General features: G+C 43.9%; 1 protein-coding gene across 1 annotated transcript in view; it reads right to left on the minus strand.

Annotated features, from left to right (window-relative positions):
• Nucleotides 1-13,905, minus strand: part of LOC135519577 (collagen alpha-1(XXVIII) chain-like) — a 38,659-nt gene that overhangs the window by 4,751 nt on the left and 20,003 nt on the right. The window contains exons 15-26 of the mRNA XM_064944812.1: nucleotides 13,820-13,888; nucleotides 10,036-10,104; nucleotides 7,493-7,561; nucleotides 5,487-5,555; nucleotides 4,117-4,188; nucleotides 3,929-3,997; nucleotides 3,768-3,839; nucleotides 1,674-1,742; nucleotides 1,454-1,522; nucleotides 758-826; nucleotides 568-636; nucleotides 387-455 (exon numbers count right to left, since the gene is read on the minus strand). Of these exons, the coding sequence (XP_064800884.1) occupies nucleotides 387-455; nucleotides 568-636; nucleotides 758-826; nucleotides 1,454-1,522; nucleotides 1,674-1,742; nucleotides 3,768-3,839; nucleotides 3,929-3,997; nucleotides 4,117-4,188; nucleotides 5,487-5,555; nucleotides 7,493-7,561; nucleotides 10,036-10,104; nucleotides 13,820-13,888 (834 nt within the window). The remainder of the gene's footprint in view (nucleotides 1-386; nucleotides 456-567; nucleotides 637-757; nucleotides 827-1,453; nucleotides 1,523-1,673; nucleotides 1,743-3,767; nucleotides 3,840-3,928; nucleotides 3,998-4,116; nucleotides 4,189-5,486; nucleotides 5,556-7,492; nucleotides 7,562-10,035; nucleotides 10,105-13,819; nucleotides 13,889-13,905) is intronic.

The following is a 13,905-nucleotide window of genomic DNA, read 5'->3' on the forward strand; positions in this document are numbered from 1 at the left end:
CTTGTGTGGCCTACCACTTCGCGGCTGAGACGCTGTTGCTCCTAGACGTTTCCACTTCACAATAACAGCACTTACAGTTGACCAGGGCAGCTCTAGCAGGGCAGAAATTTGACCAACTGACTTTCCTATGACGGTGCCACGTCGAAAGTCATTGAGCTCTTCAGTAAGGCCATTCTACTGCCAATGTCTATAGAGATCTCATGGATTTCTGCTCAATTTTGTATACCTGACAGCAACGGGTGTGGCTGAAATAACCAAATCCACAAATTTGAAGGGGTGTCCACATACTTTTGTATATATAGTGTATGTCACTCATTACACTCACTGTGACCTCTGTCTACATAAGGAATCTCTATTTGTGTCAGAGGTTAATATTCGTTTCATACCGGTGGTCCTTGCACACCCTCTCCCATTGGGCCTGGCAAACCTGGCAATCCTCTGAAGCCAATGTCTCCCTGGGACAGACATATTTACAAACACAAACAATACACATGTCATATTCCCATGCACTAGGTTGTAGCAGATTGACATGCATAGAGGATTTAGGGCCAGATAAATAACAAGTACCTTAGGTCCTGGGATGCCAACGCCCTCAGGGCCCTGCTCTCCCTGTAGACCCGGAAGACCTGGAGGACCCTAAACGAGAAACAGGGGACAACCCAAACTTCATGAGACTGAGTTTGACTAAACGGCACCAATCTGCAATTAGGACATGAAGATTCATGAGTTTGTAGGTTGGTTTGTTGGTACGACTCACCACTGGTCCAGGGAAACCTTCACCTTTGGGCCCAAATTGACCTGGTGGACCAGAATTACCGCGGTCGCCCTGGTAAGACATCATTCAAACAATGAGCATATCATACAGGTGTAGGACCTTCATTTGAGACTTTTCTAACAGCAGGAAAATAATCCTGCAGCAACAGGAAATGTGAATTATTGTGTGGATTATGATTAATTTACATTTTTTTGTTATGGCAAATCAAGTCTGACATTTTTAAGTAGAAACTACAAACTTTAGAAACCTTTTTAAACCTTGATTACACTACAAGTTTTCATTTGGGCGGCAGGTCGCTTAGCGGTTATAGCCTTGGGCCAGGAACTGAAAGGTCGCCAATTTGAATCCCTAAGCCGACAAGGTGAAAAATCTGTTGATGTGCCCTTAAGCAAGGCACTTAACCCTAATAGCTTCAGGGTCGCCGTAGATAATGGCAGACCCTGACCCCACTCTCAGAGGGTGTCTCAGGGAGAGTTGGGATATGCAAAAAACACATGCCTAATTCACACATGCGTATTAATACACACTTGTACATGTGTGAAAAAGGACAAATATAAGCACACATCGTTATTATTTCCTGCAAGAACAGGGTGATCAAAGATCCTACACCTGTATGTCTCATGGTTACTTTCACCACAGTTTTTTTGTGATTTATTTATTGGTAACTGCAACACTTACCTTCGGCCCAGGCAGCCCATAGCCTGTCTCTCCAATAGGCCCAGACGGACCAGGAGGGCCTAGATCACCCTGAGACAGAGGGCGAGATAGGGAAATGCTGTTTTTCAGCCAGGATCTGATGATGCATGGCAATGACCTGTGTGTAGCAGTGTTTCTTATGTACATTACTTGACAAGAACAGCATAGAGAAACAGGGTGTTAATAGATGTGTATTTCTTACCTTAGGACCTGCAATGGCCCGTCCCGGTAGTCCTGACATGCCCAGTCGGCCCGGTGTGCCAGGCTCTCCCTGAAAGAAGAATGGGCAATCATTTCCCTTGAACTCTAGATACACTACATGACCAAACGTATGTGGACACCTGCTCGTTGAACATCTTAATTATGGGCATTAATATGGAGTTGGTCCCCCCATTTGCGGCTAGAACAGCCTCCGCTCTTCTGGGAAGTCTTTCCACTAGATGTCGGAACATTGCTGCGGGGACTTGCTTCCATTCAGCCACGAGAGCATTAGTGAGGTCGGGGACTGATGTTAGGCCTGTTTGATGGAGTTGAGGTCAGGGCTCTGTGCAGGCCAGTCAAGTTCTTCCACACTGATCTCAACATACCAGCAAGCTCAGAATCGTCTAGAATGTCATTGTATCCTGTAGCGTTAAGATTTTCCTTCACTGGAACTAAGGGGCCTAGCCCTAGACCATTAAACCTCCTCCACCAAACTTTACAGTTAGCACTATGCATTGGGGCAGGTAGCTTTTTCCTGGCATCCACCAAACCCAGATTCGTCCGCTGGACTGACAGATGGTGAAGCGTAATTCATCACTCCAGAGAACACGTTTCCACTGTTCCAGAGTCCAATGGTGGCAAGCTTTACACCACTCCAGTCAACGCCTTGCATCGCACATGATGATCTTAGGCTTTTGTGTCTGCTCGGCCACGGAAACCCATTTCATGATGCTCCCGACAAACAGCTTTTGTACTGACGTTGCTTCCAGAGGCAGTTTGGAACTCGGTAGTGACTGATGCAACCGAGGACAGACAATTTTACTTTGCTTCAACACTCGGCGGTCTCATTCTGTGAGATTGTGTGGCCTACCACTTCACGGCATAGCCATTGTTGCTACGTTTCCACTTCAAAATAACAGCACTTACAGTTGAATGGTGCAGCTCTAGCTGACTTGTTGGAAAGGTGGCATCCAATGACGGTGCCACATTGAAAGTCGCTGAGCTCTTCAGTAAGGCCATTCTACTGCCAATATTTGTCTATGGAGATAGCATGGCTGTGTGCTCAATTTTATACACTAGTCAGGAATGGGTATCGCTGAAATAGCCGAATCCACTAATTTGAAGGGGTCCACATGCGTGTGTATATACACTACCATTCAAAAGTTTGGAGTCATCAAATGATGACATCAAATTGATCAGATATACAGTGTAAACATTGTTAATGTTGTAAATGACTGTTGTAGCTGGAAACGGCTGATTTTTAATGGATTCTCTACAGAGGCATACAGAGGCCCATTGTCAGCAACCATCACTCCTGTGTCCCAATGGCATGTTGTGTTAGCTAATCCAAGTTTATAATTTTAAATGATCATTAGAAAAACATTTTTACAGTTACAGTGGGGCAAAAAAGTATTTAGTCAGCCACTAATTGTGCAAGTTCTCCCAATTAAAAAGATGAGAGAGGCCTGTAATTTTCATCATAGGTACACTTCAACTACATCCAAGTTTATGGGGTGGGGCAAAAATGTATTTAGCCAGCCACCAATTGTGCAAGTTCTCCCACTTAAAAAGATGAGAGAGGCCTGTAATTTTCATCATAGGTACACTTCAACTAAGACAGATAAAATGAGAAAAAAAATCCAGAAAATCACATTGTAGGATTTTTAATGAATTTATTTGCAAATTATGGTGGAAAATACACTCTTTCTGTGAAGATGTTCGGGCCATTTATGTAATCATCTAGAGCAGGGCTCTCCAACCCTGTTCCCGAAGAGATACTGTCATGTAAGTGTAAGCTAGTTGATAAGCTGAATCAGCTGCGTTTCAACTGGGGTTGGATTGAAAACCTACAGGAGGGTAACTCTCCACGAACAGGGTTGGACAGCCCAGATCTAGAGTATTTTGGTTGAACTCAAACAAAAAAAATTAAGATATGTTTACTAAATACAATCTGTAAAATAGATTACTATACTGGTTGAACAATGAAGATTTGTCAAACTCAGAATGAAACCCCAGTTGTCACAATAATAATACACCTGCCCTGTAGTGATCAGACAGTGTTCCGTCTCAGACAATGTTATTGTGTTATTCTCACCTTTGCCCCTGAGGGTCCGGTCATGCCAGAAGGTCCATGTAATCCACGGATGCCCCTCTGACCCTGATCTCCCTGGGAGAGGTGGAGCACAGAGAATTTACATGACCCCCTCTTGGTGCTTACAGGTTAGTATGACAGAAGGGTAAGGATGTGAAACCTACCTTCTCGCCCTGGATGCCGATCCCTGCTGCACCCTCAGAACCTCTGAGGCCAGCAATACCAAACTCACCCTGGCAGAGGGGGCAGAAACAAACCTTTTCACATTGGCACATTCCCTTTTGTTGTGGTATACTGTATCTATAGATCTATATTGTATCTATAGAAGTGGTGTAAAGGTGAAATAACACACCTTTTGTCCTGGAGCCCCGTCCTCTCCTGGAAGACCAGGTAAGCCAGCCAGGCCATATGCACCAGGCTCACCCTGAAAAAGAAACAAATTGCTTTTTAAAATACTCAGTGGTCAGTTTATTAGGTACACTCATCTGGTACGGTGTCGGACTCCCTTTGCCTCCAGAACAGCCTGAATTGGTATCAAGGGACATAACGTGTGCCAGGAAAACATTCCCCACACCATCCTATACTGTTGATACTGGTCAGGATGGGGTCACGGAATCCTGACCAGTGTCAATCCTGACTATGCCAACAGCATGACGCAACAGGAACTGGGATTGGTCAGACCAGGCAATGTATTTCCACTTCTGCTCACTGGAGTCGCTTCTTCATGTTTTTAGCTGATTGGAGTGGAACCTGCTGTGGTCGCAATAGACCATCCGTGACAAGGACCGATGAGTTGTGTGTTCTGAAATGCCGTTCTGCACACCACTGTTGTACTGCACCATTATTTGCCTGTTTGTGGCCCGATTCTTAGTTTGTATGATTCTTGCCATTCTCCTTCGACCTCTCATCAACGAGCTGTTTTCACGCACAGGACTGCCAATGACTGGATGTTTTTTGTTTGTCACACCATTGACAGTAAACCGTAGACACTGTCACATGTGAAAAGCCCAGGAGGCTGGCCGTTTCTGAGATACTGGAACCGGCGAATCTCGCACTGACAAACATACTATGCTCAAAGAATGCATTTAAAAGGCGGACGCAATCAGGCTACAGAAAGCGGATAGAGTGGGCGAGGTCTTCCGCACTCCTCCCACAAGTCTCCAGAAAACTTCTGTTTTGGGACCTTTTCATTACAACGTTGGACGAAATACATTCATAGTGTGTGAGGAACGTGTTTGCTTGACTCATACATTCTAGTCTGCTATCTAATATTTAGAAAAAATATTTCTTATTTGGCTAGAGTTATGCTAACCCATTTTCTTGCTTGCTGGCTAGATACAGAGGTTAGCTGGCTTGTTAGCTACAGTTGATAGCTACTGGCATCAATTTTTGTTGTGTTATTTTCATATTTTCCCTATTCCACTGTTTGTAGAATGCATTCTGGCATTTGAATAAATACCAGGAAAAGGGAATCAAGACACTGAGGACACGGTAGACACATTTAAACATAGGTGTACACGCATGATGCACTCGGAATTCCATGATCAGAACTTTATGATTAGAATATTAAAGCAGCATGAACTGTCAAGTCTAGATATTGCCAAAGTTGCTTAGGTCACAAGTTTTTGCCCATTCTAATGTTCAGTCGGTGTACCTAATCAACTGGCTGCTGAGTGATCACCAGGCTAATTTGGAAGAGGGTGGATAAAGTATTTGTCTTACCTTTGGCCCTGGCTCACCAACACCTCTTTCCCCTGTAACTCCAAGCTCTCCTGGTAAACCTTGATCGCCCTGGAAGTAAGAAAATGGAAAGTAGCATTTGAAGAAATCCCTACAATGACTGTACGTACATAACCCAACCAGAAGCCATGGATTACAGGCAAAATCCTCACTGAGGTAAAGGGTAGAGCTGCCGCTTTCAAGGAGCGGGACTCTAACCCAGAAGCTTATAAGAAATCCCGCTATGCCCCCCGACAAACCATCAAATAGGCAAAGCATCAATACAAGACTAAGATTGAATCGTACTACTCTGGCTCCTACGCTTTTTGGATGTGGCAGGGCTTGCAAACTATTACAGACTAAAAGGGAAGCACAGCCGCGACCTGCCCAGTGACACAAGCCTAACAGGCGAGCTAAATTACTTTTATGCTCGCTTCGAGACAAGCAACACTGAAACATGCATGAAAGCATCTGCTGTTCAGGACGACTGTGTGATCACACTCTCCGTAGCCGATGTGAGTAAGACCTTTAAACCAGTCAACCTTCACAAGACGGATTACCAGGATGTGTACTCTGAGCGTGCGCTGACCAACTGGCAAGTGTCTTCACTGACATTTTCAACCGGTCCGACTGAGTCTGCAATGCCAACATGTTTCAAGCAGACCACCATAGTCCCTGTGCCCAAGAACACTAAGGTAACCTGCCTAAATGACTACCAACTCATAGCAGTTATGTCTGTAGCCATAAAGTGCTTTGAAAGGCTGGTCTGGGCTCACATCAACACCATTGTCACAGAAAACCTAGACCCGCTCCAAATTGCTTACTGCCCCAACAGATCCACAGATGATGCAATCTCTATTGCACTCCACACTGCCCTTTCCCACCTGGACAAAAGGAACATCTATGTGAGAATGCTATTCATTTACTACAGCTCAGCGTTCAACACCATATTGCCCTCGAAGCTCATCACTAAGCTAAGGACTCTGGGACGAAACACCTCCCTCTGCAATTGGATCCTGGACTTCTGCCACGCTGAACCTCAACAGCCTATAGGAAGGAGGTCAGAAACCTGGCCGTGTGGTGCCAGGATAACAAAATCTCCCTCAATGTGATCAAGAGAAAAGAGATGATTGTGGACTACAGGAAAAGGAGTACCGAGCACGCCCCCATTCTCATCTACGGGGCTGTAGTGGAACAGGTTGATAGCTTCAAGTTCCTTGGTGTCCACATCACCAACAAAATATCATGGTCCAAACACACCAAGACAGTCGTGAAGAGGGAATGACTATTCTCCTCAGGAGACTGAAAAGATTTGGCAATGGGTCCTCAGATCCTCAAATGCTCTATAGCTGCACCATCAAGATCATTCTGACAGGTTGTATCACTACCTGGTATGGCAACTGCTCGGCCTCCGACCACAAGGCACTACAGAGGGTAGTGCGTACGGCCCAGTACATCCCTGGGGCCAAGCTTCCTGCCATCCAGGACCTCTATACCAAGCGGTGTCAGAGAAAGGCACTAAAAATTGTCAAAGACTCCAGCCACCCTAGTCATAGACTGTTCTCTCTGCTACCGCACGGCAAGCGGTACTGGAGTGCCAAGTCTAGGTCCAAAAGGCTTCTTAACAGCTTCTACCCTCAAGCCATAACACTACTGAACAGCTTATCAAATGGCTACCCAGACTATTTGCATTGCCCCCCTCTTTTACACTGCTGCTACTCTCTGTTTATTATCTATGCATAGTCGCTTTAAATCTACATACATGTGCATATTACCTCAACTAACCTGTGCCCCTGCACATGGACTCTGTACCGGTACAGTATATAGCCTCGCTACTGTTATTTTACTGCCGTTCTTTAAATATTTGTTATTTACTCATTTTTTTATTAACACTTATTTTTCTTAAAACTGCATTGTTTTTTAAGGGCTTGTAAGTAAGCATTTCACTGTAAGGTTGTTGTATTTGACAAATACAATTTGATTTGACATTATCTAGGCGTAACACCAACCTTAGGTCCAGGTAAGCCCTCTCCTTGTGTCCCTCTGCCGCCAGGTGGACCCCTGGGACCCTCCACTCCCTGAGGAATAACAATCACAATCATGTCAGTGTGTGTGTGTGTGTGTGTGTGTGTGCGGTGGCGTCTTGTCCCACCTGTTTTGAGCCCCACATTTTTACCACCCCCTCCCGTTTTGCATGTTATCTTGGCATTAATACCTGTCACATATCGGTTTGCAAACAAGATAATAGAATAACAAATCATTGACTTAAAATAAAGCCGCATACAAACATGGTCTCTTTTTCTGCTTTCTTGAGTTAAAAAGTGTATGTTGGTAGCCGTTAGTAGCCCATGAGACTCACCCTAATAATTTGGTCAATTTTCCTCTCATTAATTTTGCCTACTGTTCTGACTTGGTGGTGCACATGTAGACTATAACCTGTTTTAGAGAAATGTAATCATTGAATATTGTAAGAGCTTTCATTGTCTGCTTAAATGCCCCCTTTATTTATCCAATGGTTTTGACTTGGTGTACAGGGACAACACCGTAAGAACGGCCCAGGTTCTGAATTCAGTCATTGTACATTTCAAAAGTGCTGAACAAATAGTTATATTGACTAGGTCCGTCCTAGCTCGCTCATTAATGTCTTAATCGAAATTATGATTTGCCTCTTATTCTCTGGTCGTCACTTATGTCATAGTTTGTACATCTCAATTGTCAGTAGTAACCAGATTTGTTTAAGCAAGTCAGCAATATCAGATAGATTTGTTTTAAAGGCAGTAAATGAGTCAGAATGAACTGTGTCGCTGCCAGACAAGGCACCATTGATAGCCAGGTGTAGTAGTGGTAAGTTGTTGGGGCTGCTGTTGGGACTCTGCTGTTGGGACAGCTTTACGTAAGCCCGACCAGTTTGTGGGCACCGTTTGTTACCGTTATAGCGCAATTAATCTATTGCTTAGTGTTGTGTTGTGTAGTGGCTCCCTCAATTGTTTTGGCCCACCAAAATGTACATGCTAAAATCGCCACTGTTTGTATGTGATGTACATGCAAGTGTAGATTTACAGTTGAAGTCAGAAGTTTACATACACCTTAGCCAAATACATTTAAACTCCTGACATTTAATCCAAGTAAAAATTACCTGTTTTAGGTCAGTTAGGATCACCACTTTATTTTAAGAATGTAAAATGTCAGAATAATAGTAGAGAGAATGATTTATTTGAGCTTTTATTTCTTTCATCACATTCCCAGTGGGACAGAAGTTTAGATACACTCAATTAGTATTTGCTAGCATTGCCTTTAAATTGTTTAACTTGAGTCAAATGTTTCAGGTAGCCTTCCACAAGCTTCCCACAATAAGTTGGGTGAATTTTGGCCCATTCATCCTTACAGAACTGGTGTAACGGAGTCAGATATGATCGCATACTATTTTTAGGTTCTGCCCACAAATTTTCTATAGGATTGAGGTCAGGCCTTTGTGATGGCCACTCTAATACCTTGACTTTGTTGTCCTTAAGCCATTTTGCTACAACTTTGGAAGTATGCTTGGGGTCATTGTCCACTTGGAAGACCCATTTGCAACCAAGCTTTAACTTCCTGACTGATGTCTTGAGATGTTGCTTCAATATATCCACAATTTCCTTCATGATGCCATCCATTTTGTGAAGTGCACCAGTCCCTCCTGCAGCAAAGCAACTCCACAACATGATGCTGCCACCCCCGTGCTTTTACCTCCAAACATAACGATGGTCATTATGGCCAAACATTTGTTTTGTCAGACCAGAGGACATTGCTTCAAAATGTACGATCTTTGTCCAGAAGTGCAGTTGCAAACCATAGTCTGGCTTTTTTTATGGCGGTTTTGGAACAGTGGCTTCTTCCTTGCTGAGCAGCCTTTCAGGTTATGTCGATATAGGACTTGTTTTACTGTGGATATAAATACTTTTGTACTGGTTTCCTCCAGCATCTTCACAAGGTCACAAGGTATGATAGCTGCGTGGTCCCATGGTGTTTATAATTGGGTACTATTGTTTGTACAGATGAACGTGGTACCTTCAGGCGTTTGGAAATTGCTCCCAAGGATGAACCAGACTTGTGCAGGTCTGCAATTTTTTTCTGAATTCTTGGCTGATTTCTTTTGATTTTCCCATGATGTCAAGCAAAGAGGCACTGAGTTTGAAGGTAGGCCTTGAAATACATCCACAGTTACACCTCAAATTGACTCAAATGATGTAAATTAGCCTATCAGAAGCTTCTAAAGACATGACATCATTTTCTAGAATTTTCCAAGCTGTTTAAAGGAACAGTCAACTTGGTGTATGTACATTTCTGACCCACTGGAATTGTGATACAGTGAATAATAAGTTAAATAATCTGTCTGTAAACAATTGTTGGAAAAATGACCGGTGTCATGCACAAAGTAGATGTCCTAACTGACTTGCCAAAACTATAGTTTGTTCACAAGAAATTTGTGGAGTGGTTGAAAAATTAGTTTTAATGACTCCAACCTAAGTGTATCTAAACTTAAACTGTAAGTTACTTTTGCCACTCAACTTACCTTCTCCCCCTGGATGCCTGCTCCTGTAAGTCCAACAAGTCCTGGATGACCTGGAGGCCCGAACTCACCCTGAGATCAAACATAGAATGGGTTGAGGGTCAAGGTTGGTATTTAACCCTTTATGAGCATATTGGCCTATCCCACTAGGTTCAGACTTCAATTTAACGTCTATTCTACTTTGGTTCAACGTCATTTTGCTGAAATGGCATGGAAACAATGTTAATTCAACCAGTGTGTGCCCAATGGATACAGTGCCTTGCAAAAGTATTCACCCCCCTTGGCGTTTTTCCTATTTTGTTTCATTACAACCTGTAATTTAAATAGATTTTTAATTGGATTTCATGGAATGGACATTCACAAAATAGTCCAAATTGGTGAAGTGAAAAAAACAACTTGTTTCAAAAAATTATCAAAAAATTTAAAACGGAAAAGTGCTGCGTGCATATGTATTCACCAACTTTGCTATGAAGCCCCTAAATAAGATCTGGTGCAACCAATTACCTTCAGAAGTCCCATAATTAGTTAAATAAAGTTCACCCGTGTGCAATCTAAGTGTCACATAATCTGTCACATGATCTCAGTATGTATATATGTAAATGTATATATACACTGCTCAAAAAAATAAAGGGAACACTAAAATAACACATCCTTAATCTGAATGAATGAAATATTCTTCTTAAATACTTTTTTCTTTACATAGTTGAACAAAATCACACAAAAATTATCAATGGAAATGCAATTTATCAACCCATGGAGGTCTGGATTTGGAGTCACACTTAAAATTAAAGTGGAAAACCACACTACAGGCTAATCCATCTTTGATGTAATGTCCTTAAAACAAGTCAAAATGAGGCTCAGTAGTGTGTGTGGCCTCCACGTGCCTGTATGACCTCCCTACAATGCCTGGGCATGCTCCTGATGAGGTGGCGGATGGTCTCCTGAGGGATCTCCTCCCAGACCTGGACTAAAGCATCCGCCAACTCCTGGACAGTCTGTGGTGCAACGTGGCATTGATGTATGGAGCGAGATATGATGTCCTAGATGTGCTCAATTGGATTCAGGTCTGGGGAACGGGCGGGCCAGTCCATAGCATCAATGCCTTCCTCTTGCAGGAACTGCTGACACACTCCAGCCACATGAGGGCTAGCATTGTCTTGCATTAGGAGGAACCCAGGGCCAACCGCACCAGCATATGGTCTCCACAAGGGGTCTGAAGATCTCATCTCGGTACCTAATGGCAGTCAGGCTACCTCTGGCGAGCACATGGAGGGCTGTGCGGCCCCCCAAGAAATGCCACCCCACACCATGACTGACCCACCGCCAAACCGGTCATGCTGAACGTCTCAGACTGTCACGTCTGTCACATGTGCTCGGTGTGAACCTGCTTTTATCTGTGAAGAGCACAGGGCGCCAGTGGCGAATTTGCCAATCTTGGTGTTCTCTGGCAAATGAAAAACGTCCTGCACGGTGTTGGGCTGTAAGCACAACCCCCACCTGTGGACGTCGGGCCCTCATACCACCCTCATGGAGTCTGTTTCTGACCGTTTGAGCAGACACATGCACATTTGTGTCCTGCTGGAGGTCATTTTGCAGGGCTCTGGCAGTGCTCCTCCTGCTCCTCCTTGCACAAACCTGCTGCTAGGGTGTTGCCTTCCTACGGCCTCCTCCACGTCTCCTGATGTATTGGCCTGTCTCCTGGTAGCGCCTCCATGCTCTGGACACTACGCTGACAGACACAGCAAACCTTCTTGCCACAGCTCGCATTGATGTGCCATCCTGGATGAGCTGCACTACCTGAGCCACTTGTGTGGGTTGTCGACTCCGTCTCTTGTTAACACTAGAGTGAAAGCACCGCCAGCATTCAAAAGTGACCAAAACATCAGCCAGGAAGTATAGGAACTGAGAAGTGGTCTGTGGTCCCCACCTGCAGAACCACTCCTTTATTGGGGGTGTCTTTCTAATTGCCTATAATTTCCACCTGTTGTCTATTCCATTTGCACAACAGCATGTGAAATGTATTGCCAATCAGTATTGCTTCCTAAGTGGACAGTTTGATTTCACAGAAGTGTGATTGACTTGGAGTTACATTGTGTTGTTTAAGTGTTCCGTTTATTTTTTTGAGCAGTGTATATATTTACATTTACATATACATACATACACCTGTTCTGAATGGCCCCAGAGTCTGCAACACCACCAAGCAAGCGACACTATGAAGACCAAGGAGCTCTCTAAACAGGTCAGGGACAAATTTATGGAGAAGTACAGATCAGGGTTGGGTTATAAATAAAATATCTGAAATGTTGAACATCCCACGGAGCACCATTAAATCCATTATTAAAAAAATTGAAAGAATATGGCACCACAACAAACCTGCCAAGAGAGAGCCACCCACCAAAACTCACAGACCAGGCAAGGAGGGCATTCACCAGAGAGGCAACAAAGAGACCAAAGATGACCCTGAACGAGCTGTAAAGCTCCACAGCGGAGAATGGAGTATCTGTCCATAGGACCATTTTAAACCGTACACTCCACAGTGCTGGGCTTTACAGAAGAGTGGCCAGACTAAAAAGCCATTGCTTCTAGAAAATAATAAGCAAACACGTTTGGTGTTCTCCAAAAGGCATGTGGTAGACTCCCCAAACATATGGAAGAAGGTACTCTGGTCAGATGAGATTAAAATTGAGCTTCTTGGCCATCAAGGAAAATGCTATGTCTGGTGCAAACCCGACAACTCTTATCACCCCGAGAACACCATTCCCACAGTGAAGCATGATGGTGGCAGCATCATGCTGTGGGGATGTTTTTCCATCGGCAGGGACTTGGAAACTGGTCAGAATTGAAGGAATGATGGATGGCGCTAAATACAGGGAAATTCTTGAGGGAAACCTGTTTCAGTCTTCCAGAGATATGAGACTGCGATGGAGGTACACCTTTCAGCAGGACAATGGCCCTAAGCATACTGGTAAAGCAACATTTCAGTGGTTTAAGGGGAAACATTTAAATGTATTGGAATGGCCTAGTCAAAGCCCAGACCTCAATCCAATTGAGAATCTGTGGTATGATGAAAGAACATCAGCAGAACTCATCCAACTTGAAGGAGCTGGAGCAGTTTTGCCTTGAAGAATGGGTCCCAGTGGCTAGATGTGCTTATAGAGACATATCCCAAGAGACTTGCAGCTGTAATTGCTAAAAAAGGTGGCTCTACAAAGTATTAACTCTGTGGGGGGTGAATAGTTATTCACGCTCAGGTTCTGTTTATTTGTCTTATTTCTTGTTTGTTTCACAAGAAAAAATATTTTGCATCTTCAAAGTGGTAGGCTCGTTGTATAAATCAAATGATACAAACCCCACAAAAATCTATTTTAATTCCAGGTTGTAAGACAACAAAGTAGGAAAAATGCCAAGGGGGTTGAGTATCTGCATGAGTGCCTTCCTGAAATGCGATGTGCAGTACACATCTTGTGTCTGACTCCAGAGGGCTAAATTCTGTAACCACCAATAAATGTGCTTGAAAACCTTTGCTTCTAACATCATAACATGGTTGTTTATTGAATCCTACAACAGGTGGTGCAAAAATAATACCACCTTCAACTTTGAACTTTTCCACAGTAACTAGAGATTTAACACCCTCCCAGCTGGCCCTTCTTTCTCAGTGGAGTTTTCCAAGGAGACACCTGCTGACTAGGACATTCAGGCTTGTTTATGCACTTCACTAGGTATTTTGTTGGGTAGACATGACATGTTTGCGTGGATGGCATTCATTACTGGCGTATTCACAGCCCACCTTTTCTCCTTTGATTCCTGCACCCGTCTGTCCTCTCGGCCCCCTCGGTCCGTCCAGCCCCCGGTCTCCCTGCAAAACAAAGACAA

The sequence above is a fragment of the Oncorhynchus masou genome, chromosome 29 (genome assembly GCF_036934945.1).
Source record: "Oncorhynchus masou masou isolate Uvic2021 chromosome 29, UVic_Omas_1.1, whole genome shotgun sequence".
In the NCBI taxonomy this organism is placed as follows: domain Eukaryota; kingdom Metazoa; phylum Chordata; class Actinopteri; order Salmoniformes; family Salmonidae; genus Oncorhynchus; species Oncorhynchus masou.